General features: G+C 41.9%; 1 protein-coding gene across 2 annotated transcripts; it reads right to left on the bottom strand.

Moving 5' to 3' along the window:
* Positions 1 to 7,647: 7,647 nt before the first annotated feature.
* LOC148019154 (rop guanine nucleotide exchange factor 7-like) lies at positions 7,648 to 12,758 on the bottom strand. Of its 2 annotated transcripts, none has more exons than XM_087660678.1 (8): positions 11,694 to 12,758; positions 11,054 to 11,395; positions 9,982 to 10,098; positions 9,733 to 9,791; positions 9,570 to 9,644; positions 9,200 to 9,487; positions 8,733 to 9,101; positions 7,648 to 8,613 (listed from the first exon to the last, which is right to left on the bottom strand). In XM_087660678.1, the coding sequence occupies exons 1-8, from the start codon at positions 11,998 to 12,000 to the stop codon at positions 8,176 to 8,178; spliced, it is 1,995 nt and encodes a 664-aa protein (XP_087516804.1). In that variant the 5' UTR covers positions 12,001 to 12,758; the 3' UTR covers positions 7,648 to 8,175. The 2 variants fall into 2 exon arrangements, with proteins under 2 accessions (XP_087516804.1, XP_087516803.1); XM_087660677.1 differs by having other exon boundaries at positions 7,649 to 8,613; positions 9,733 to 9,887.
* Positions 12,759 to 27,516: the final 14,758 nt, after the last annotated feature.

Genomic DNA, 27,516 nt, shown 5'->3' with positions numbered 1-27,516 from the left:
TTTAGGGCTATTCCATTGCTGTGATTTTTGGCATCCAAGGTTATTTCGGTCTTCATTTTGGACCTATATGTGGTCACGACATTAGTTTTTGGATATATTGTAGTTTCAATTGCGTCCATCATTTGCACATGCACATGTTACAGATTTTGAATCTGTAAGGTTCCAAGTGTTTACAGGATTATAGAGACAATGGCATTTGCATATATATTGCATATTGAAGTTATGTTGTGCAATCAATGAAAAAGGTTGCATGTTTAGTTGTGGTATACTTGGGTTGTAATTTTTTGTAAGGTTTTTTGTTTTGTCAAAATCTTTGCAACTTCAACTAGATTGTTAGTGAAAAACTTGATAAGAACAATTATCCTATATGGAAGGTCAATATGAAAATTTTCTTAAAGGGAAAAGGTGTTTGGGATTACTTTGAAGAAGACGTGGTAGTAGTACTTGAAGTTCCTACACAAAATGCTACTGTTGAATAGATAAGGACTAAGAAAGATTAGGATAAGCTGATACAAAGTAAAGTTATGTATTGGTTGTCTATCTGTGTCATGGATAGCATGATGGGCTATTTGCAGGAATATGAAGCCCCTTGCTATTGCATAGAAGAATTTGGTAAGGTTGGCTAGAAAGTTGTATATCGAGTGAGAGTTGAACTAAGTGAAAAGAGGGAACCTGTTCATTAATGATTATGCCTTGAAGATCAAGAGTAGTGTGGAAGCTCTTGGACCTATCAATATAGTAGTTGATGATGATGACGTTGTGCATGCAGGCTTAGAAGGACTAGGAGATGAATACAAGAGCTTCAGGTCATCTATGAATATAAGGGCTCTGATTTTGTAGACTTGATTTCTATGCTAATACTTGAGGAGAAAAGCATTGGCTCAAATTCCTCTTATTCTCAAAGTAAAAACAAGTCTAAACATGTGTTTTACTCTATAGCAGAGGTAGAGGTCATGGTAGAAGCCAAGATGGAGGTCATGATCAAGGTTATGATGCATAGCAAAATGAGGAGGATAGTCCCGAGGAAGGGTAAGTCAAAGAGGGCAAGTTGCAAATTCTAATAGGTAACAAACTTTTGGTGATAGCAAAAAGTACTTGAATTGTGGTAAAAAAAGGCCACATTTCTAAAAATTGCTTCAAAAAGAAAGTAAAAATTAGAAATGAAAAAAAGTAGCAAGGTAATAATAAATCCAGACTAGAAACGATGATGATAGAAGTAAATAATTATTTGTCATGCATCACTTTATGAATACTATGACTGTTGATGGTTCATCAAAGAATGATGTACGATATGTAGATTCAAGTGCCTCTAACCATATGACTTCTTCATGGAGAGTGGTTTAGAGAGATACCCAGTCCAATCCAAAGTCTCCAAGCCATAAGGAGATAGGGGATGATACATCTCACCCTATTACTCATGTTGAAAATGTTCTTTTGAGTATGCAAAATGGCAAAAGTAAGTACTTGGCTACTGTGCTACATATAATAAAAATTACAAAAAACTTGGTTTCTGTTGGTCACTGGTAGAACATGGATTGTAGGTTCGATACACGTCTGATGGTTGTTATTGTAGAAGATCTAAAAAATGATTGTAAGTTGATTGTAAAAGGAAAACATGTGGGCAGATTGTTTACTCTTGATGTAGATTTGCGTGAAATGGATGTTGCTATGTTTACACGAGGTTCAGGTATTGTAGTTGATATTGAAATTTGGCATAAAAGAATTGGTCATGTGAATGTGAAGTAGTTGAAAGACATGCAATCAAAATAGATGTGGATGGCTTGCCCAAGTTTAGGGTTAATGGGATGCATAAAGTATATAAAGCATATCAATTTGGAAAGTAAGCAAGGCATGCGTGGTATTCTCTTGAGCAAAACACATGTAGATGGTATAACCCGGTTGCACATGAGCTGAGAGTTAGTAGGAATGTCATTTTTTATTAAATAAATAGATGGTATATTAATATATAGAATACAATTAGGCTTGATGAGCATGAGAGTGTGGCTATGCAAAAAATATGTCAACAATCACAAACACTGAGTGGACCATAAGAGTCTCCTAGTCATGGTTTTGTTGATAGACCTTGGAGTGGCAGATGGAGGTCATAGGTTACTCCACCAAGTACATCACAAATGTCAAGAAAAGGTAAAGAGAAAGTTGGGGACTCACCAATTGTGACATATGTATCATCAGGTTTCTCTCATGTTGATGTTGATTCAGATGGCTTTGAGTAGAGCTTGAATGAGGAGTTTGGAATTTCATCTATTAAAACATTGGTGTGTGCGAAAGGCACAAGTACCTAGTAGTGATCCATGTCCACACAAGTAAAGTATAGTGAGAAAGCCAATGCAATGATTGACATATAATAGCTATGTAGCTCATCACTATACATACATGGCTAAGGTTGTGTAGGATATGGAACCCACTTGTATTGAGGATGCAGTGGGTAATGAGTATTAGGATCGTGCTATGGATGAAAAAATGATTGCACTTATAGATAATGATAGATGGAAATTGGTGCCCTTACTTGAAGGCAAGAAAGCTATTGGTTGTAAATGGATTTACAAGGTCAATCATAAGTCAAATTGATGTATTGAGTGCTATAAGGCATGATTGGTTGCTAAAGGGTATGCACAGACTCATGGTATTGATTATGAGGAGACCTTTGCAAGGGCTGTCATAGCAATGGTTGCATCAAAAGGTTGGATCATGCATCAAATGGATGTTAAGAATGCCTTCTTGCAAGGGGAGTTATAAAACAAAGTTTATATAGAGCAGCCACTTGGTTATGTGAATGAGAATTGTCTAGATTATGTATGCAGGCTTTGTAAGGCCTTATATGGGCCAAAGCAAGCACCTAGGGCATGTCATGATAGGATTGTAGAATACCTTGTTAGCATTAGATTTCGCAAAGCACAGGTTGATGACTCACTCTATATATGTGAGAGTTATGTAGGTATTGTGGTCATTACTATATATGTGGATAATTTGATCATTGTGGATGATACTAAGAGACAAAGATTGACAATGTGAAGGGTCTTTTCAAGGTTGAATCTGAGATGAAGGATTTTAGAGAGCTGTGCTATTTTCTCAGCATAGAGATATTCAAGACTCCTAGGGGTATATGGTTGTCATAGAAACAGTATGTATTGGATATGTTAAAGAAGTATGGTATGATTGATTGCAAGCCTATTTCTATACCTTTGGATGCTAATGTTAAGATTTGTGCACATGAGGGTAAGTTGATTGAGGATGTCACTGTATATCGAAATATTCTGGATAGCCTTATCTATTTGACGATCATGGGACCAGACCTAAACTACATAGTTGGTTTAGAGAGTTAGTTTATGCAACTTCCACAAAAGCCACATTTGGATGTAGTGTAACACACATTGCACTATGTCAAGTCCACATTTGCCTACACCTTATTCTATGGTACAGGTGTACCATTAGATTGGTATGGTTATATAAATGCAAATTGGGATGGTAGTATTTTAGACAAGAGATATACCAATGGTTTTACATTTTCCTTTGGGAGTGTTGCTACTACTTGGAGTAGCAAGAAACAGTTGACAGTTGCCCTATCTAGTACATAGGCAGAGTATAGAAGTGTTGTAATTATAGCATGTGAGGTAGCTTGGTTATGCAAGCCACTTGGTGATTTGGGGGTGAAGGTGGATAATAAGGCTATCATCTATTGTGATAACCTTAGTAGCATTTAATTGGCTAAAAAATCAGTTTATCATGCGCGGACCAAACACATAGAGGTCCATTACCATTTCATTCGGTGGCAAGTTCTAGCAAGTAATATTGACTTGATTTATGTCAACATAGAGGATCAAGTTGTTGACGTTTTCACCAAGGCCTTGGGAGTTGAGAATCTTCAATGCCTCATGACTATGTTTGGAGTTCACGAGCTCATGTTGAGCTCAAGGGGGAGTGTTGAGATGTTGAGCTCTATATGAGTTGGCAACCACTACATGCCTTGGTGATGTGATAAGATATTATTTACTCATGTGTTAGGTGACCAACATGAGGATACACCAGTGATTCTATAGCTCAACTATACCCACGTAGTCCATCCTTGGTTATGGCATATTCATTGTGCCACCTCTTCTTTCCTTAGCAGATTCATACTTAGTGGCTACATATACATACACTGTGGTACCTTCATATTAGTCTTTTATCATGTTGTATACTTAGTTCTTAGGTGTAGAAAAAGAAGGAAGAAGAAGAAGAAGATTTCAGTCCTATCTCTCTGTCTTAGTCTCCATTGTTTTTGTGTGTGTGTATTCTTGGATACTTCACCTCTTTCCCCTCTTGTTTGTTTTCATTGTTGACCTCTAATGTAGCCATCTCATCCATTGCTACATCCCAATGGCATGACAATAACCCCCTCAAAATAAGTGGATTCAATATTCTCAACTAACTTCACCATATAAGCATAATGATGAGCTTCATAACCCTCAAAATCAAGTCTTCTAATAGGTTATCTCACCCAGTTACAACTACGTACTACTCAATCACTCAATGGAATCTTTACATTACCATATGCTCATTGTATAACTAGGTTTTTGACTAAAGGAATATCGAGTTCATTATCCAAACTCTCTAACCCGCTAGTGTCCCTGTCAAGAATTGAATGACTACTAGATGCATCATTACCATCCGATATTTTTGCTTCCCCTTGTCATTACCTACAATACTACTAGATGCACTTGAAGATATAGGGTTACTCCTTGGTCTCCTAGGCTAAGGGATGACTATAGATCTTCTACTAGATGATGTCTCTAGTCCAATAGGGTCTATGATTCTTCCTTTTCTATCTACACATGACAATCATGATCATCAACATCATCCAATGCATCTCTATGAGATGTATATCAATTGTGTATCTCATCAAAACTAACATCATTGCTCACTCTAAACCTTAATGTAGTTATAATAATGATTTCTTTTTTGCTTAATAGAGTATCCAATGAAGTTGCATTTTTCACCTTACAAAATACTCATGGCCACCACCAAGAGATACATTCTATGTAGGCCCACAAACATCTATATGCACAACATCAAGTATATTCAACTTACATCTTGATTATGCAAAAAAGTAACTTGCTCCTTGAATTGATATGCTTCACAAACCTTTATAACTTTGTAACTCTAAACATAGATAAACTTGTAACCCACCCTTTGGATTGCATTGATTTCAATCTTTGTAATTTGCATGTCCAATATATTTTTGCTATGTTTCAATGTCTACAACTATACCTTCCCCTTTAGTATATAGAGCAACATTTATAGCAAGAATTTTGGCATTCAAAGTAGACATGTTTCTTTCTCTACTTCCTTTTGCAATCAACCTACACTTATTATTGAAGTCTTTAGCAAAACAACCCTTTGTATAGACCTAAGATGTAGCCATTACTCTACAATCTAATCAAGAAACATCGAATTCTTTGTGTAGATGGCACATGTAATACATCTAATAAAATTTTTGCATGACCATCATGCAGCAAGGATAAAGAAACTTTTTCAATATGTGAATTTGGATGGTATGAATCATCACCCATCTCTACATAACTTGGACTCTATAAATCTTGCATCTCTCCAAATCATCTAGCATAGATGGTCATATGATTAGGTGCACCTAAATCAAAATACTATGCATCATCACTTGTCCCCTTTCCTATAGCAACTTTCATCATATTCTACATGATATATAAACACTTGTTTTTACTATTATTTTGTCTTGAGGATGATACATAACTTTGTTATTGCAATTTAGCATTGCAAATGACATCCTCATTATCATAATAATTAGCTACAATATGATACATTCTTTCATTGTAATGACAAATAATGTCAAAATTACTAGAACCTTTGTTATACCATCCATCTCTTCCTGTAGAGGTCCCCATACCTCTGAAATTGTCACTTCCTCCATAGAACTTTCATGATAGGCAATTGTTCTTGGCTAGCTTCTCAATGATAGAATTTTCATTGTTCTCAAGTGTTTTGACAAAATTGAGTATCAATAAATAGCAAGTCTTTTAAACCCTTTCATAAGAAGCAACAATAATTAATCACATAGCCTTTTTCAATGACTACTTAATAATACATACAATTTGTAATATATTTTTAAATAAACATTTTATTTGCTTCTTAACAAATATCTTGGAACTTTCAGATTTGAAATATATAATATCTATACTTAAGAATAGTGGACACAATTGAAGTTACAATACACCCTGAAACTATTGTTTGTAATATTGTGGGGCTGAAGTGAAAACCAAATGGCCTTAGATGACTAAAAACATAGTGAGAAACCCCAAAGGGTTAACCTATAGAATATACATTATTCTTCTTGCATACCAAATCTCATGGCAATCTAAGATTTTCTCTTAGCTACTTTTGGTACCTCTATAGATACCATCTAATAGAAAGAGTAAGAAAATAAGAGAAATTTTTATCCCTTGCATGCTTGCTTGGATCCATGCTCCTTCACTTCCATCTCTAAAACTAGCCTTTACAATTAGTACAGCTTTAATATCATATCACAAATTATATAATGGGGAGACTTCCTCAAGCTATTGTACCAAATATAACATATATAAGGAGAAGCTCACTCAAAAACACAAAAGATGAAGACTATAACATTTTCTTATTGGCTTTTATTTCTTTTTTTTCACACAATACAATGTATATAAAGTATAGATAAGATACAATTTGAAGAAAAGTGGACTACTAAGTCAAATAGTACATATCTAACTATCCTAATTGACTAGCACTACAATTATGCTAGTTGTAGGTAGATGTAACTAACATTTTCTTACTTTCTTTTTTCTTCCTTTTCACATGATACAATATACACAAAGTATAAATAAGATACAACATAAATAAAAGTGACCTACTAAATCGAATAGTGCATAATTAACTATATTAATCGACTAGCATTATAACTATATTAATTACAAGTAAATGTAACTAACCAAAAATGTAATAAGTAACAAGTCTATTGATCTTGCCATCTCAACATTGACTCTATCATAGCCCAATTCCACCTATACCATCAAGAAGCTAATAATCTTATATAGAGGATGGTGGAGAAACTAAAATGAGATTGGCCCATATCTAAGGTTATTTTTAGAGGAAACGTGGGCTTCTTCATGATTGCATCCACTAGAAAGTTATTATGACATTGTAAGCACACGAAAGACCATTCTCATAGGGAGGTGAGTCGTGTCAATCACACAATCAACTACTAGAAATGATGGCATCTCAGCTGCCTTACTAAAAGGCACTGTAAATATTTTTGTATTCTTAATGTATGCCCATTATTTTTTTAAAAGTGCAGCCCAAAACAAGTCTTAATTGTACTCGGATGTTGTATACCTATTTGTTTTCCTAATTCAAGATCATCTTTGCATCCTTTTAGAGAACTAAAGTGACGAAGCGCTAATTTTGTAAAGATTGACTAGCACAAGCAAATCTTAAGGAGGGTTACTTTTTACTCCAAGCCTTATTGGGAATGTAAAGCGAACAAGATTTAGCTTTTCTCAAGTTTATATTCATCATTGCCATTTTGACATGCAAGTGAAGCATCCAAAAATATATTTGAAAACGTATTAGAATCTACCAATGCCAATAGCAAAGTCATTTCCAAAAGCAAGTGCTGTTTTTTCTCTCACAAAAGCCTGCCATGCCCCTTAACATTGTTAAAACCTATGGTCTAATTCTAATAGGCAATGCTAACAAAATGGCTTGTTGGAGCGTGAATAACAATAGCTTGGCATATGAACAAAATGGCTTGCATAAAACTGGAAAATTGTTGGCACATGCTTCCATTTTGGAGTGTACCCTTTGTTCGGACACCAAACTAGTGGGACAGGGAGGAAAGCCTCGACACGTGACTAGTGGAAAAAATGCGTTTACATTTTGTACAGTAAAGTGTGCTGAGACACACAGCAACTCCACAACCACGGCTACCTGCACAGGGGTAAGCCAACAATTGATTGGCCATTCCACATCACAGCCACTCAAAATGGCATGCACACCATAGAGTGTACACAGGCATGGAGAGACAAGGTGCCCTCTTAGAACCAACAGGCTCTAGGATTTTGGTAAAAAGCTTTCACCGGGAAAAGCTGTAACGTTCCCATGAAAATCCGTACAATGTCAGGCAAGATCAAGTCCATCGCTCCTGTTTTGGAGTGAATTGAGCTGTACCCACATCTTACTCTCTTGTGCTGAAGGCGGCTTCTCATGTATCCTTAGTTCGTCCTTCTCCAGCACATCGTAATAATCAGAGAGAACTTTAGACTCTTCACCGAACTCAAAAGGAGAATTAGGAACTCTTCTAGGGCTTGGAGATGGTGAAGGGGAGACACTTGGTGTTGCATTTGGAGTGGCAAATGGTGTAGTAACAGTGAGATTTAGGGGAAATCCTCGCCTTACTGATGAGTTAATCCAAGTTTGTACTGCTGGTGGTGACCGTGGCAGTGCTCTTTTGGCGATATCGTCTACATAAAGAACATCATCTATTCGAGCAATTATGTTGAAAGCCAAGCTTTCTAGAACTCTTGAATAGCTTTCAAGAATCGCTTGTCCAACATCCTGCACGGTCAGGCCGGTAGAGATGCAGGATATGTCATCTAGTCAGCTTTCAGCAGTAATGCATACAACATTAATCACAATGCAAATGAAAGCGGAAGATCTGTTAGAAGTCGCAGTACCTTGTTATACTGAATCTTGGTCATGTCTAATAATGATTGCCGAAGAGCAGGGAATTTCTGCTTCAGACATAGCAATAGTGTTTCTGCCCTCCCTGCAAGGAAATCCCTCCTTTCTCCATCTAGGACGAGGTCTTTCACCATGCCCCATGAAGTTTTCGAATTTAGCTCAGAATGTTTGGATGCTTTGCATGTTGCCAGTTTGGGCCGCTGTCTATTTCGCCACACATGGATAGCAGCTTCAATCCGGTTTGCCATTTCCACTACATTATGCTCAGTTGACAAGTCCAGTGTACAGAGGACTGCTTCTGCAGAGAAATACTCTGAAGAAATATGCCTGTAAATGGTCTCCCCAAGACTGGTTTTTCCACTCTTTTGAGTAGCAAAAGAGTGATTGTTAGCGTTAAACTGCTGTAAGAATGCAATGTGACACCAAGCACCGTAGCCAGAACAAAATGAGATCAAATTACCTTGGGCAGTGCATCCCAATACACTGCGGGCACTTCCATTTCAGCCAAGACTTGACTATTAATTGACTTTGCAGCCTTCAGTATCTGGTTTACACACTCCCTTTGATGTTGCAGGGACCGTCTTCCTGTTTCTGAAAGACCATTTATGGAGACTTTTGGGATAGGCAACCACCACTTTTCTTCCTGTCTTTGTGGAAGCCTTTGTACACCATAGCCATCATCTTCCGCAACAACAATGCCCTGGTCAGCGTACCAAAACTCTGTTTCACTGAAGCTATCTAAGCAATCCTGCAACATGAAGTAGCCTTCAGAGAAGGGTAGAGTGCATAATCCCAAAAGGATGCTAAAACATCACGAAAGAGGTACATACCAGAAGCATTGCATCCAACTTCCGTAATGCAGGAAGATTGACCTGGATATCAGAACGATGTTTGCTGATCATTACCTGCAGCATACCAGGAACGTTTAAGAATAGATGGCAATTAACACGACATTTTCAAGGATACACTTACAGCACCAGAAGCCTGTTCTACCTCGACTCTACTACCATCTGAAAATTTCTGCCAAGAAGGCACAAGCTCTACAATGTGGTCTGCAACAGAAAGAAACCAACTCATTTCTCTTCTCCACATATTCTTTCGCTCGATAGAGAGAGGTTCAAGCCTCCAAAGCTCGCCAAATATAGAAGCTGTTGAGTTTTGGAATAACGTAGTCATGACCAGTTGTCCAGTAAAAGGATAGGCACGACAGCAAAAAATACCAAGGCATCATTGTTTGCTCACCAGAGAGGTTTGTAATTGCATTGGAAATAGCCAGTGCTGTGCATACACCTTTTCCACCACCAGACATGTCTTCACCAAGAAGTAACTTGGCAAATTTGTCTTTCATCATCTCGATCTCTGGAATGTAGCAATTAAAGATCAGGCTAGGCTAGAAAATAATGCAGACTTCAACTGACCAAAGATTAGCGACATGATCAGTTTCACAGTAGACCGAGTCCAGAAGACATGATCAATTTCGTAAGAAACATCAAATAAGAACTGCCACATTGCCATGATAAGCAATGATGAAGGTTGCTGACACTGATTCATTTGTCTGTAAATACTAAATACTGCAGTTTTATTAACAGAAACACACCTTTGATTCTGCGATTCTACCAAATAATTTCTCAAACCTAACCAAAAAGCACATAATATTCATATTCGACAGCAGTAGATGCCTCACGTTCAAAGCCGAATGTCATCCACTCTCCAGAGTGGAAAGTTTGGAAATTGCTGCTAACGGTCTGCAGCAAAGCTATGTAAGGATACCTTCCTACTGCACTTCGAACTACATTCGGATCCTGATAACCACGAGAAATGCTTTAATTACTCCTAAGACAAGCATGTACCTTGGGACGGTTCTTGTAAACTACATCGAATGAACCAAAGATTCATATTCGACAGCATTAGATGCCTCACGTTCAAAGCCGAATGTCATCCACTCTCCAGAGTGGAGAGTTTGGAAATTGCTGCTAACGGTCTGCAGCAAAGCTATGTAAGGATACCTTCCTACTGCACTTCGAACTACATTCGGATCCTGATCACCACGAGAAATGCTTTAATTACTCCTAAGACAAGCATGTACCTTGGGACGGTTCTTGAAACCACATCGAATGAACCAAAGATACGAATGAAAACTCTGAACGGGACAAGGAACTACCAATACCAAAAGCATCATACAACGCAGCAAGCTTATTGCTGAACCTACTGAATCGAAAAGAGGAAACGTGATATACAACACATAAAGAAACGTAAAGACCTGGCAACAAAAAGCAAACACCTCAAGTTAAATTGTGTGAGGCGGCCGACCTACCAGAAACATCTGTCTTCTTTCGTTGTCCTTTCTCCTCCCATGCTGAGCTTTGGCTCTTGATAGTTGGTTTTGAAGGAGAGGTCTCTAATCTGCCAACAGGCCATCCCAATGGTGGTGATCCATCTGCACTACTGATACTATCATCAACATGACCATGATCATTACTGGCGTCTCCAACGCTGAGGCTTCTGGACTCTGAACTTAAACCGTCCACGCTAAAGCTAGAGCTACCACAGTCAAAGCTAAGGTGCTCATTAAAGTGTTCATCAAGAGCTTCAATAGCCGCCATATCCACTTTGGCCAGAGGATTTATATAGAAATCCTTCATTTTATTGTCAGAGCCTGCAACATGCCAGTTAGAAGGAGACCCTCAGAGGACTGCGCGCTGATTTCTGGAAAGAAAATCAAGACCTTCATACAAATCAAATTCTGAATGTAGCAACCCTACGGCCAAACTAACATTGCTGTATGAACCTGAACGGCATCTGTTGCTGATGAATTCACAAGAATTGCAAATCTCGTCGTAATTGATACATGTTATCCTTGTCTGTAGCTATCGTGATGGCTTCTATGGAAGATTCTACGGAAGCATGAGGATATGTGCAGAGTTATGGACAAACTGACGAAGGTGAAAACTTACAGAGAGACGCAAAACATCTGACAGGGTCCACCTTTAATCTGACATCGCCTGAACTGAGCAGGCCACGACTAAAGGAACGATGGAGGAGGGGGACTACAGCCGCTGCAGCAGCAATCACCGAGTGGCTGGGGACGTACCCCGGGCTAGAGCTGGAGCTTTTCTTTCTGCTGAAGCTGCTCTGACAGGTCAAGCTTCTGAGGACTTGAAGGACCCAGTAGCTGACAGAAGACGGTACATATCCCTTGCTACATTTCACAACTTGGAGGCAGTTGTCATCATCTTCTTCCCCATGGCCCCGGCCATCCATAAGCCGAAAGCCCAAACTTCTATGGAGGAGAGAGCCACATCAATGAGCCTTCTTCCAACATACTTGCCTGTACATTATTCATCGTCAATAATGTATAGGCTTTGCATGTTAAGTCTCACAAAATGCATCATGTCAGGCATTGGAAAAAGGGATAGCACACTCTCAAACTGCTTCTCTCCTCTGCATTGTGCTTGATGAAGCTTAATCAATGGCAGTTTCGTGTTCCACAAGTTGCACACGAAACCAAGAAGATGCTCTGAACCCGTCTCCTATGAGAAGATGCTATTATCCACGGGTCTCCTCCTCCTTGCAGCTATTACAAGGAAATTAGACTCTTTGAAGCACTGATATTGAACTATTGCACAGAAATTGAGCAGCTATGGTGATGGAGCAATCATGCCAGGGTATTGAAAGGAGCGAGGTTAGTAGTAAGTGCTCCCTTACCGTGATCCTACTCCTACCAATTGTGTTATCAACTTGCCTGTCTGGCGATTTCTGACTTTTCTTGAGTCAAGTAATCTGTTTTCTCTCTGATGCCTCGATGGCGCAGCGTGCTGGAGTGCAGAGGGAGAAGTAATGATTGTGCTAAAGCAAGGGCCTGACAAGCAAGGGAGAGCTACAGAGAACGTGCATGCTTGCAGGTAGCTCTGAGAGAGAGAATAATGGCTGTTTTGTAGTTGTAGTTCAAACCAAAACAGATGGACGAGAGAGAGAGAGAGAGAGATGGACTGTGGAGTCTGGACGTCGGAACTTGGAAGAGAGAGAGAGACTTCTGAATTGATGCACAAAGACAAAAGCCAATGTGTCTTTTGGTGGGTTGCCTAGAGTCTAGAGACACTTCAATTATGGCCCACCCTGATGGGATGATGTCGCTTAACAAGGGGCTGTTCCCACATAGCAAACAATATGTACGTATTATAAAAGGTGTTTAGAGCCCCATCACGCCAGTGGCAATGGTGCTAATGGCATATGTGTGTAATAAGAGTCCATTGTGGTTGTACCTAGTCACTTAGAAAATGGTTTTTCTATCATACAATTAACAAATTTGTCAATGACTCTCATTTGCTTAAATGGTGAATGCTACAAATCTCCCATGGACCAATGAAACATTAACCCTCTACGTAGCACTAGGTTAGCATGGCCTTTTCTCCAAGGGTTAGTAAGGGGAGTGGAGGGGTAAGAAATCCCCACTCCCCCTATTTGCACTTGGTGGAAGTGAGTGATATTCCAATGGGGTCTCACTGTCCCCACTACACCTTGGCATTACAAACAACATGTCAAAAGTCATGGTGTTAGTCACCTCGATACCTCCTCTAGATTCTAAAGAGGGCAATCCCTTGACTATCAAAATTTCTAACACAAGTAGTCATGGTCAAGTATACCATCCCTGCTCTTCCATTGAACTTCACCACACAAATTCATGCATCTCGTATCTGAGCACAAACTGAGGTACTTCAAAAACCTTGTTTTGCCAATACTCTGCATCCTCGGTGCCCCAAAGGGTGGGATTCTTCTCTCTTTCTTCCAGCCATTGTTGGCCTAGCCAGCTTCCAATGCCGATCACCTCTTCCACTACTTTAAGGGAAAGGATTCTGTGCAGGCCGTTGGGGAGGAGGAAGCTGTAGTTAAAAGGTTGTTTCTCTTCTTCTTGTCTCTCCCAAACTACGAGTTGTGCATGGACGCTGGCCCAAAGGTCACTTGGGCATGGTGGAAGAGGTGTGGACGGCTGTGCCATAAGTTTGGCCCTCAATCTCTATCTGGCTTCTTCCACCATTTTCTTTCTCTTTTCCCTCAGGGCAGTTTTTCTTTCCGCGGATTTTTCTATTGACTGCTACTATTCTTCAAAGTGGGGTGAAGGGGGTTGTGGGATCACTTCTTCTTCGAATCTACCCCTATCAAATTGCGGTTCAACTTCACCCCTTTGGCGATCCTTGTTGTACCTCCTCTACAAACCCCAATGCATCAATCTCTTGGGGAATTAGGATGGCCAACAACAAGTACTTGTGTTGTTCATCAAGGCTCAACCCAACTATAACGGGTTGTGGTGGCATGTGTAGCCCTACTTGCAAAGCTCTGCATGCTATGTTCACAGCTTCTTCTTTACCACCTCAAGGGACTCCCCTTCCTCCGTGTGCGTTGGATCCATCAAAGTATTTAGGAAAGCTCGTTGTTGAGTATTGAAGCTCACTTGGGCTGCCTCTGCTCTACTTTCTTCTAGGACTTTCTCTTTTTCCATGAGAGCCAGGCGACGCACCAAGGTCTTCACTCTTCGTTCATTTTGGCCTGCCCACTCTTCCACTCTCTTTTTCATCTCCTCCATACTTTCTCCTTGTCTTTGTACCAGGGCCATGAGTCTATGCTCCTGGTCTTCCAATTCCCTGCCCATTCTCCCCTGCTCTTTTCTTTCAAGGCTCAACTTTTCGGTCATGGTTTCCATCTCTCTGTGGTGTTGCTCCTCTTCTTGCTTCCTTTCTTCTTCCCTTGTGACAAACTCTTCCATGCCTCGTTTGATCTGATTTGTTTTTGCTGCCAAATCCTCATGTTGCATGACTAAAAGTTTATATTCTCTTTGCATTTTCACTAGCTCTTGATTTTCATCTTCGAGTTGTTGCCGCCAGCTTTCCTCCTTGTCATCTTTGGCCTTTAGTTCCTGTTTTAGATCAAAGATCTATTTTTGTTACATAGCAATTTGCCTCGTCTTTTCAAGCTGGAAAGTTGCCACCGACTCCTTTTCCACTTTCAACTCGGCCACCGCTATCTTTCTTTCCTCCTTTGCCTTCTCTAGCTGAGAGAGCAATTCAACAACATATTCATCATAGTTTGATGGTGGCGTCATAGTAGTAGGGATTGGAGTGGTTGAAGCTTCCACCTTTTGGCATTTTGGATCCTACCTAGACTCGGCATCTATGGCTGGTCTTTTCTGACCAATGGCCATAGTCTCCATACTCTTTCCTTGGGCCAATTCCTTATTAATGAAATACTGCATCCAAACCACAAAATTGTTTACATCGGCGTTGAGCGGGATGCTTGGAGTGAGAGTGGTTGCTTCGCTAGTGGGCACCAAGAGGGGCGGGATGGGATGGATGGGAGCCTTACCCTTGCCTTCGATGACCACAAGCAGTATGACTTCAGGTACATGAGTGCTTGAGCCAGGTCCCTCATCCCTGGGTGGACTTAAAGCCCCTAGGTCATCGAGTCGACTTGGTTGTTCTATGGACCGGCGAGTTGCTTCGGCCACATCTTCCTTCTCCTTTCTCCTCAACTCCTCCTCCTTTTCTGTAGCTCTTCTCTCTCTCTCTCTTCCTCTATTTTCCTTGATTCTTTTGTTAGATTTTCAGCATCTTCCTTCTCTTTCTTCTTCCTCTCTTCAGCCTCTTTTAGAGATTCCCTTTGGGCTCTCTCTAGATCTTCTTTTTCCTTATTCCTGTCCTCATCCTGTTTCTTCTTCTGAGCTATCTTTTTAGTGGGCTTCTTTGCTTTTTTCCTTTTGGAGGATTGAGCCTCCTGATCCTCCTTCTCTATCTCAGTTTTTGTCCAATCGCTCGATGGCTCTTTCTCCTGGTGGATCGGTGACCTATCTAGAGTCTCATCCTCCCCTTCTTCTCCTTGCTAAGCTTCTTTTACAGCCTCCTGGATGATGGCTATCAGCACACTTCCATATCCGATGAAAGAGGCTTTCGAGGAAGGTTTCTTTCTCTCAGTACTTTTAGAGGCTGAGGACTCTCTGCGTACCGATCTGCTGCCCAGGGCTAGTGCTTTGGCTGCTTGGTCTATAGTCTTACACATGTAGTCATTCTAGCCTACCTCATCCAAGGTGTGGCCTACCACATTCTCCAGCACATGCACACTGATTCAATGTATGAGGGAGTTATAGCGCTGGCTAGAGAAGAGTGAGTGCACCAATTTTGCCTGCATGCGGGCCTCAGCATCAGGGATATCCTGTATGTTGATGGCGTCGTTTACCAAAACATCCTCCCTCTTCATCTTTAGCATAGCATACACATCTCTCTTATGTTTCTTATCCACGTTAGGTTCCAACCCCAGTGCCTTCTCCACCAAGGCTTGGTTCAATGGCACATGCACCTGTTTAGCACTCTCTCCTCCTTCCATAGTCACCGTTCTGCAGTCTTGATCGGGGTTGTATGTTCTCAGAAATTCCACACACTTTGTGTGGTCAAGCTCCTGTGCAAACTTCTCTAGGTACTCCGAGGGGTTACATTGTTCCACCACTCTCCTTGTAGCCTCCTCCTTGGCTACCATCTCCTCGAGGTTATGGATACTGCGTAATTTTAGCTAATTATAAGCATGGTTTTCGAAGCTAATGTTGTATTGCGTCCTCTCCTCCTTCATGAAAGGGAGTCGGTGAGCACGATCTTACTGCGACATCTTTCGTTCTTGTCATCCACGATTCCCATTAGTGCTTTCAAAACAATTATTTGCTGAAAAGAAAGACTTCATGTTTGTTGAATGAAAGCATTTAAGCTCCAAAATAAACTTTCCCTTCAAACTTTTAACCCTTTATTTCAAAAAATTTGAGACATTTTTCCTCAATCACAAGTTGACATGTTTCTTTCCTTTCTGGTTTAAGTGTAAACTTAGGTTTTCACGGCAGTGTATTTTTTCTTATGTGTTTATGCATTTGCTTAATTTTGATTGGTTCTGATTTGACTCCCCTTACCCCCTCCCCTTCCGGATTTGAGAAGAATCCTTCCTAAGATTGAAGATTAGCGGGCCAAGGGCATTCAGTGTACAGGTCAAGTGTTTACCTTCGCATGAGCCAAGCATAGAAATCTGGATTGTACTCCAACTGAGCTTCGCGGTCCAGATCGAAGGGTCGGCTGCCTACGTGTGTGATGTAAGTAAGGACATCCATTAGGAAGTTGCCGGAACCAACACGGCTAGCAATATGTAACTCTTCCTTGGTCAGGAGGAGGTCAAGGTAAGGGTGTCCTTTGATGTGCTCTTCCATGGGTCGGCCACAAATAGTTGTTAACACCCTATACAAGGTTGGAGCAACATAAGTTGGGTCATAATCCGATGTATTGATTGCGCGTTGTTGCTCAACATTGGTCATTATTTGGCATCCTTCGAGTTCCCATTGCAATCGAAGAGTGTATTAGCTCCATAAGAACGGGGATTCAATTTCAGCAAGTTGTTTCAACTCCTCGATTTCTTGGTCACTGATAGCAAAAGTAGCTCGCTTATCGTATGACATAATGAGATGTTGTTTGATGGCTTGCTCTTTAGATATCTCAGTGTTGAGCAACTCTGCAGCACAGCTGACTGGGGTGCTTTGATGAATGCGAATTCAAATGTGTCCCATGAACAAGGCATCATATGAACTTCGGTTGCTAAGGGCTCTTGCAACAGGTCCAAGTCCAAGTGGTCATAGCTCAGAGCCAGTGACATGAATGTGGCATCTAAGCATCTAAGGCAAGCAATCACGTCATCCCCTAAGTCTTCGGCTAGATCTACAGCCCGTGTCAAGAACGATTTCGACTCATAGGAGTGTCTAAGGCTTGTGGGTGGTTGGGGTTTGACACAACTAGAGAGTTTGGCAACAGATGGTTGCAGTTTTGGTTGTTCTTTATATTGCGGTTGTGTCCCTTGCACAATGAGCTGGGATGACTAGACTACTAATGGGACACTCCTACTTGCGGATGTGGCTTCCTGAGTCTTGGTAGAGTTACGTGGTACTCATTTGGGAGTAGTAAGCTGAGATTTGGGTCGATAGACTTGGTCGGTCTTCATGGGCATAATCAGTTATGAGTCTATGGGCTTGGTGTCTCGAGGCTTATGTGGCTTTAGGCCTTGACATGTTGTATGGCTAGGTATGATTAAGCGTGAGGATGGCGTTTAATCAGTGCCTTTGGTTGTTTTAGCCTTAGGGATCCATATCTAGGCATTATCCTCATAATAGCCTTGTGCTTGCAATAGGATCTTAGGAACCCATCGCACCTTGACTGTAAGTTGTTGTTTGTAGCTTTGTCTTGGCCTCCTAGGTTTTGAGGTTGCATTCTTAGCCTTGCGAAGGCGTGGCCAATTGCTCCTCGGGGGTAGGCTATGATGTCTAAGTACCCCTTTGAATTGGGGTTCATGGGCATTGGCTTTGGCCTTAGTGGATTGTTGGCGTAGAGGCTTGGCAGGTTGTAACAAGTCACAACCCCCCTCCTTAGGCTTGGCTGCAGGTGTTTCTACCGGTGGCTTTGCAAATCTCGTAAGAGTCACACAGCCCTTGCTAAAAGCTGCTACTATGCAGACATTGCCAATGGCTAGGTGGATACATTGTGACTCATAATCGACATTGCAGTGAGCTTTCTTTTTAAAGGTTTGACCTAGCAGCGACTCCGTGCCTGCATCTTTAGTGTTTGGAAACACATAAAAGATCATTGATAGAAACTGCGGCCCTGCACTTCCCTAGGAGTGCATATGATCGGGCCCCATATGGGCTTAGTTCGGTGATAGTGGGCTATAATTGTGGTTTGCCATTGTGGGTCCAATGATCGTGGGTTAAGACATTGAAGCCTGCTCCCTCATCAATCAAGGCATTGAAAGTGCATGTCTGCTTGGCAGTGACCATGATGCAAAGGTAAGCAGGTTCTACGGCTTCCTCATTTCATCATCAATCTCCATGATTGTGGCTACTTGTACCTTGACAGGGGATTCTAACATTGGTGGTTCATGCAGAGGATGCATTGGAGGGTAGTACTTCTTGATTTGGCTACCATTGAAGAAGCTTATGCCCTCGCCTTCCAGAGTCTCGAGTTTGACATTTCAAGTTTGGCTGATGGCACAAACCTTGAAAGGCCCTAGACCTTTAAAATTCATTTTATGTTTATGCCCCTTAACAGAGTACAAGAGCACTAAGTCTCCCTGTTCAAAGTCGTGCTGCTTGACATGCTTGTCAAACCAGCTTTTGTGTCGTGCTTTCTCGCATATGAGTGCATGGGTAGCTAGAAGTTAAGTTTTCAAGAGGCATTCGAGTTCAACTAGACGTTTATCCATGCCTCCTTCCCTTCCCATCATTCATGAAGTGCAATTCTCAGGCTAGGAATGAAGAACTCTACATGTAGAATTGCTTCAGTTCCATAGGTCAACCTAAAAGGCGTCTGGCCTACAGTCGTTTTATAAGCTGTGCGGTAAGCCCACAAGGCTGCCATCAACTTATTATTCCGGTCGCTATGCAAAGTAGAGACTACCTTGGTGAGAACATTTACTAGAACTTTATTTGTGGATTCCGCCAGGCTAATTGCCTGAGGGTAGTATGGCGAGGATTTCCTATGGATAATTAGAAAGGTGGATAGGAGATGCGCAATCACTTCATTAATGAAGTGTGTGCCATGGTCGCTAACCAGTTTGATGGGGCAGCCGAATCATGAGATTACTTGCTCCCATAGGAACTTGGCAGTCATTCTAGCATCATTCTTTCTCATAGCTCTTGTTTTTGCCCATTTCATTAGATAGTCAGTGGGCTACAATGATGTACTTGGCTTGCGAGTATTGTGCCACAGGACTAATGGGTTCTATAAAGTCAATTTCCCATTTTTCGAAGGATGGTTGTGCAACTATTGGGGTTAGCTCCATCCGATCCTTGCGAATTGGGACCTTTGTCCACTGTCACTCGTCATAGTGCTTAATGAATCGTGCCGCATCGCAAAAAAGCGTGGGCCACCACAGTTGAGACTGTAGCACCTTGCAAGCTGTCATATCTTTGCTAAAGTATCCTCTAGCAATTCCGTTGTGCACCTTTGAGATTCCATCGTGCATCTCATGCTTGCATACGCATCTACACAACAATCCGTCTTGCTCTAGCCTATATAGCTGGCCTGCTATCAACGGATAGGGTTGGATCTTGAGGATAAGTCACCTAAGTCGGGCTTTCTCCATCGGTCGTTCAGGTAGTCTATGCTCAAGTACTTAGACTATGTCGTCTGCCCAATATGGCATCAAGTCAGCTTGAAATAAATCTCTCTCGCTGGATAGTCTAAACAAGTGCGTGTTTGGCAACTTCATCGACGATGCCTTGTCCAACGGCCTCTCCCGTGGGGATGCGTGACATGTGGTCGGCCATGTAGTACTGCTTTCCCTTTCGTACAATCATGTAGAAGTCGAATTCTAAAAGTAGAAGGAGCCATCGAGCTATGCATCCTATAGCACAAGGTTTGTTTACTAAATATAGAAAGGCTTGATGGTCCACAAAGAAAGTGAAAGGCATGGCTAATAAATAATGCCGAAATTTCTTCATGGCAAATAGCATGGCCGGACCTTCTCTTTTTGTCATTGAGTGGTTTATCTCGGTCTCAGTGAGTTGTTTGCTAGCAAAGCTCATTGGATGGTCGAGATTGTGTTTGCTAGGTTGGCACAACACTGCCCCCATAATGAATTTCAAAGCATCAGTATGCACGTGGAAGGTAATGGTCCAATCTGGGGCTTGTAGAATCGGTGCTGTGGTCAGAGCCTTTTTCGATTCCTCATATGCGTGTTGGCATTCTTCAGTCCATTCGAATATAATCAACAGTTTGTATACAGAGGTCTAGCAATCAATGCATAATTCAGCACAAACCACCGATAATACCCCGCATGTCCTAAGAAGCAGTGAACTCCCTTATAGTTGGTTGGGGGTGGAAGATCAACAATGATCCTGACTTTCGAAAAGTCCGTGGCAATGCCATTCTTCAACATCATGTGCCCTAGGATGCATCTATGCTTTACCCAGAACTGGCACTTTAAGGGATTCAAAGAGAGACGATATAGGCGATACCATTCAAAGACTGCTCGAAGTTTTTCTAAGTGTTCTCTCCAGGTCAAGTGAACACACAAGTTATCTACGAAGACTTCTAACTCTTTCCTGAGCATGTCTTTAAATATAGTGCACATAAGGCGTTGAAAGGTGGCTAGAGCGTTAGTCAACTTGAAGGGCATGACTATGTAGGTAAAGATACCCCACTCAGTGGCGAATGCAGTTTTATGCCTATCGTCAGGATGCATCTGCACTTGATTGTATCCAGAGAAGCCATCTAGAAAATTGTAGACCTCTTTGCCCACCACTCTCTCGAGCATGTGCTTGGTGTACAACAATGGGCAGTTGTCCTCTTAGTAGCAGCGTTCACATTCTTGTAATTGACACACACTCTAATCTTTCAATTTTTCTTCATTACAATGACTATGGGTGACACCCAGTCTGCATGCTAAATTTTGTAGATGAATCCCTCTCTCATCAGCTTGTCAACTGCATGAGCGTGTTTTAGATTCATAGGGTACGGTCACTGCTTGACCGGCATTGCATCTGACATCGTGGGTATGTTATGAGTCACTACACTTGGATCTACCCCCTTAAGCTCTTCTAAGGACCAAGCAAATACATCTATATACTCTCGCAAGAGAGCAACAAGACTTGTCTCCTCTTCTTCCGTCAAGTCATCGGCAATAAAGACAGGTCGAAGTGTCTCCCCTTCCTGAGCTAGGTTCACCTCCTTGATTTTGGCAGGTCCCTTGATGGGTTCACTTGCTTGCCCTTGACGTTTGGTACCTAGTAGGATCACTACCCTATCACCCTTCTTGAACTTCATAAATCTCTTAGGGATGTCCTATGGTTTTCGTTGTTCATCTGCTCGTGCATCCTTAGGCTATTTTGCCCTTTCTTCCTTTAACCATCTATGCCTCAGGCGGATGGATAGGTCCCCCTTGGTACGTCTAGTCTTGGAAGGCCTAGGTAATTCTGGGTCGCTCTCTGAGCTCACTTCCGACTCAAAATCCCCGTCTTCGCTAGAAGAGGTAGTCTCTCCTAGTGGTCGCAGCTCAGAGGGTGACTCTGTTCTAAGCATTGGCGTGGTACCTGGTTGGGTTAGGCCAGCTTGTTCAAAGTCTATAGCTCCTATATGTTCCAACCAAGCACGGTCACAATCCACGTGCATGACCCCTCGCTCTATCCTGAAGGTGTTCTTTCTCTATGGCTTGGAGTTTGCTCATATCTGTTCTATCTCTCATCCTTCAATGTCGTATTCTATGGTATCTATCTCACCCTCTCTCATCAACTGAAGGAGCGAAAATCCTCGTATTCGTCATCATTAGCATCTTTTTCTAACTACTCGTCATCTCCTAGGTCTTGATATGTCTCGTGTCTTTGATCGGGGACTAGGGCCCAATTGTACATGAGATTTAGGTCATGCACCCTGGTCCATTGCCACCTTGGTTCATCTAAGAGATCTAGGAGTGCCTTGACATTTGCTGCTGGAGTGCTAGCTAGCTTGCTGGTCAAATACTCTAAAATCTCCTGGAGTTCCCTCTTGTTTTTTGGCACTTGGAAAGTGACAGGGTTGGGTCTTTTGCAAAGATTTTCTGCCATAATGTAGACTAGTACCGAGGGTGCACCCTTGGGCTTGCCGATCATTTTAATGGCATGTTTGTACTCATTGTCTGAGAACATCAGGCTAATGGTAGCAAGGACATGCATCCAATCTCACTTCGTCTTCAAAACATAGGATATACTTAGTCAGGGGCCCGTAGGATTTCTTGATCTGATCATCACCCTTAAGAATCGCAGAAATGGCATCAAGGTCGGCTAATGTAGTCTTCCAAGAGTCCATTTCTACCCTTATGGCTTCTATTCTATTTCTTAGGAAGATGAGACCATTCCCCCAATCTTCGATCACTTTGGCATTGCGCATCCAAGGTTGGCCCAATAGGATATCATAGTCCACTCCCTTCATGACTATAAAGTCAATTGAGAATTGGACTCTTGCGATTTTCACTGGCCAATTTTTTAGCACCCCAAATGGCTTCACTTTCATTCCGTTAGCTAATGTGACATTGAACCTAGCAATCTCGACAGGTGGGTTGCCCCAAGTCTGGAGCACTGTGTGGCTCAATACACTAACTCCCACCCCTGTGTCTACAATCCCTTTCCTTGTTGTGTCACCTATAGGGCTAAGACCGATAAGACCACATGCATCTCGGTGCCTTCCCAAAAAACATTAATATGAAAGGACTTAGACACTGAGTGTAATGTCAAACTCGGTATCTTCGTCTCTGCATCATGTTCTTGTAGGTCTGCAAAACAGCTTGCTCTTGTGATCCTTCAACCCACTACTTCAAGTCTTGCCATAGGGTCGGATGTTGCCTAAGCAGATCTCCCAGGCTTAGTGTCACAGGGGTGGTCACTAGAGTAGTGAGGAGGTCATTAGCTGCTCTATTCCAAATTTTCTTGGCCAATGGCTGTGACTGATTTGCTGGCCCGTAGCGTTAAGGCTTTGCCTAAGCGGTACTGCTTGTGGCGCAATCGCATCTCTCGATTTTGGTCGAGGGGGTGAGACTGGCATACTTATGCTGGAGAGATCCTCGATCTCGTCCTCTAAGATGGGCTCAGCATCTTTTAGATGTTCTTGGGCCTCCTTTACCCACTCCTTCACCTTCTCAATGGCCTCTAGTTGGCGCTTCAGGTTGGGGTGCTCCCCGACCTTAGCACTTCCCTTTTCAACCATCTTTGGAGCCGATGTCTCTACATCAATATTAATGACTTTCTTTCCATTAGGTAGCGTCGTGGCACTCTCAATTTTGAGCGTGACTTTAGCTTCGGGTCTCTTCTTCCTTTGCCTACAACTCTTCTTTCCTATCGAGGCTACGTCAAGATTTCTAGGACCTGGCACTGATATGCTGGGCTGCTTCATTTGTGCACGGATCATGACATGCAATGGAATAGGTGTAGCCTCCCCATTGAGATTCTCGACATCGAATAACCCCAATGGGATGGATGGCACATTAGCCCAAACTCGAGGATGGTTTTCGCTTTGGACAATCAACGAAGAGATGAGTGATTCTGCACTCAGGGCACCTTAGGTCAGTCTTGTCTCTATTTTGTTTCTCCCTTTCAAGACAGTGTGATGAGGCGTGTCTTGGGTGACCACAAGTCCAACATATGATTGGTTCTTGGGTCTACCCTCCTAGGCCTCTACCTCCTCCCCTACCTAATGCTATCATTGGTACTGGTTGAGTCCATAAGGACTACGTTGCCCTCATCGTTGTGCGAGACGTAAGGGTATACATAAGTCTCTTCCTCATTTGGCTCTTCCATGTAGTGGATTGGAGCATCGCTCGATGAATGGGTCACATAGGGACTAGGCGGTCTAGGTATTCCAGTAGGATTTATGTCCACTCTAGGAATAGCCAGCTTAACATTGTTTGGCGCGGGAAGGGCCAATGGGGCTCCCCTTCCGAAGAATTGTTGCAGCCTATTCACTAGGTAAGGTTGATCGTATGGTTGTGAGTATGAAAGTCTTCTAGGCAATCTACAATGCACAACGTCGTGACCAAATCTACCGCAATTAGCACAAGGTCGTGACCTAGGGTCTTGACACTCAGCTAGAAAGTGGTTTCCGCCTAGTACATGCATTGGATGTGTGGACTCATTGGTCGTCTTAGCATCTCTTGCATCTTGGCTATTTCCATTTTCATGACAATCAATTCCTGGTTGGTGTCCGTGGCCTTTCCCTTATCTTGGGTACTTATGCTTAATCACTCGCTAGATGCTGAAGCTCTCTTCAAACTTCTAGAGTTGATCTCTTCTTGGTTTGAGTTCCTGGAGCTCCTCTCCAGCTGGTCATCTACTCGAATGACTTCTTTGAACACCCTAGCTAGCTCGTCTCGTTGCAAGTTCGAGTTGCCTGCCAAGGCTTTATAAAGCTCCTCATTTTGTATTCCACTGATGAATACGGTCAACACTGCTCTTTCGATAGGTCGTTCGCCCATCAGGATTCTCTTGAAGAGACTCCTCACATGGATCACATAGTCGGGGATGTCCTCTTTTTCTTTCTGCTTAACATTCATAAGTCGTACTAGCAGGTTATCAGAGTATCCGAGCTCAAAAAATCTCTAAATGAAGAGGTTTTTGAGGCCATTGAAGTTCGCTCGCTCTACAACATCTAGACTTGCGTACCAAGTCCAACCCTTGTTTCCTAAGCAAAAGCTAAATGCTTGAGAGTGCTGAGTCAAGTCAATGAGACCATTGGCCTCGCAAACCTGCTCGAACTGCTCTATGAAGCTGTATGGATCGTTGTGGGCCTCATACTTATCGAGCTACTTAACAACAAATGGTATCTTAGACGGGCTCTTAGAGCCTTGGTTTACCCCTAACCTTGCTAGTAGTGATGTCGCTAACGCTACAGTGCTCTGCTTTGCTACTGTGTTGTCTAGCAATTGCTTCATGAGAAGCTCACTCAACGTCAAGTCTCCTTCTAGCACTCTATCATGGTAAGTTCGATTCGTGCTTGCTAGGTTCAGCACTCACTGTATCTCTCACATCTCTGTGTTCTGCCTCAGGCTCCTAGTCTACTGATCTCGGTTGTATTCTATTATGCCTTGCATTGCTTTGTGGGCTAGCTTCCTTTCCTCCTCTAGGTCAGCTATGATGTCTTCTGTCGTTCTACCACGGTGCTCATACCGAGCGTGAGAATCATAGATGTTCACCAACTGCTGGATCACTTCTATGAAAAATCCCAAGTCGAGTTCCTCGTTCTGCCTACAGTTTGAGCTTTTTTCTGACATGGTTGTGTTCTCATGCTCCATCAAGCTGTCGATAAGGTTAAGTAGGTCGGGTAGATCCACGTCTCTGTCATTGTTCGCTTGGTTCTACGCTGGGCTCTGATTGCCCGTCTATGTCTATTGGGATCTTCTCCTATTGGTGGGTTCCTTTAAGTTTCTTTTATCTGAGTGAGTTCCTTAATTATTGCATGGCAATGGAACCAAAATGTGGAGGGAGCTCCACTCAACCGCCAAGACCCACGGATTGCTTATTGTTTCAAGTGTTTCAAGCGAGCTCTAATGGCTATCTCTCACCTAGCCAACACGCCTTCGAACCTACAAGCGTAGTGAGCTTACCTCGATGCCGAAATTAGTTGCCTCCTCCCTCACACACACCAATAGCTCTATGATCCTAGATACTAGCTCAAGCATCCTCAAGCCTCCTCCATTGAGCTCCATCCACCACCATAGCCGCACGCACGTGAGAAAAGAGAAGAGAAGAGAAGAGAAGAAGAGAAGGAGAGATGGTGAAGAGCTTCACCCTCTTGATTCCTCACTCCCACACACTAACTCCCTCACACTCTCACACTCCCTCCCTCAAGAACACACCCACAAGCAAGGTGAAGAGAAGAAGAAAAGAAGAGAAGACTCTTGTTAGCCACACACCAAAGAATGAGCTTCCATTCACTTTTTGAACTTTATATACAAGTCCAAAATTCCCATGGGCACCCATCCTTTTTTACATGACCGGCCGTTGTGGCAAGGTCCTTTTTCCTATTTCCCTATTCTTGCCTCATGCCTTAAGCCTATACCTGTCTATTCTTTTACAAATGGTACAGGAGGTAGCCTGGCGCTCTTTTACAAGAGTTTTTAGAGTTTTTTGAGAGACACCTTTCATTTAAAATTTCACTTTTTGCCTCAGCTTAGCTTTAGGAGCCACCTCTGTGCCTTTGCTCTTTTTCTGTCCTTTTTTCGCTCTTTGCTTCATATTTCTACCATCTCAAATTGAGGTTAATAGCCTTTAAGTGGGAGATTGTTGGAGATGAAGGCACCTGTGCCTAGCCGCCCATGTATTACTACACTAATAGTACCCACACACTTGTACATTGCAGTGGCGGGCGCCCATCACTATCACTTCATTCTTTATTTGTTCAATAACATTTGAATAAAGGAAGGCCGGTCACACATTGTGAGTATTGGATTTTCCACATCTTGTGCGTGTCTCTCTCTCTTGCTCTTGCTCCTTCCACCATAGCTCTTGCTTCTGCCGCTCGCATGCTTCTACTCTGGGCTTACTTGCTTTTATGTGTCTCCTAGCTATCTAGAGATTCCAAAATGATAGATAGTTTTCCTGCCACTATAGCTCAAGCTCTTACTCCCTTCAATCGTCAAATTCTTATTCTCTTTCATCTTGCAACTTCTAGTAGTTTTTCCAATATCTAAAGAATCTTCTTTAAATGTTAGGGAGGAATTCAAAGAAAAATGATGGAGAGGAATATTTGCATGTATGCATATGTGTATTAGTGCATGCACACACCAATACATACATAGTTAAAATATGCAAATGCATGTGCACACATAATCATGCATCACTTCACACCCATGTTAGATGAAGATAAAATGCTCATTTCTACTCTTTTTTCATTTGATAAAATCTTTGAAAAGTTTCAAGTTGTACTCAACTTTATGAAGATGCTTAAAGCCATATAGATGTTTAAAACAAGATAAGGTTAGGGTGAGATGGATTATAACAAAATTTATTGTCATCCCAAATTACAATGAATGCATGTGTTAGAGACTTGTGTAAATTGTCCAATGAGTTTACTGATAGTAGTGACAATTGATTGTTTTGTATACTACAAGGCTTTATGGAAAAAAAGGAGGGCTAAAAGACTTTATGAAAAATATATTAAGGAAAAAACCAACTTTAATCAAAATAATTGAGGTTTACTGATCTCATTTTATAATGATAATAAAGCCTTTAAATGATCTTATTTGAAA

This window comes from Lygodium microphyllum, chromosome 20, assembly GCF_053477565.2.
Source record: "Lygodium microphyllum isolate KBCC chromosome 20, Lygodium_microphyllum_v1.1.10, whole genome shotgun sequence".
NCBI lineage: Eukaryota > Viridiplantae > Streptophyta > Polypodiopsida > Schizaeales > Lygodiaceae > Lygodium > Lygodium microphyllum.
Note: the sequence above shows the minus strand (reverse complement) of the source record. Positions and strands in the feature narration are given on the sequence as shown.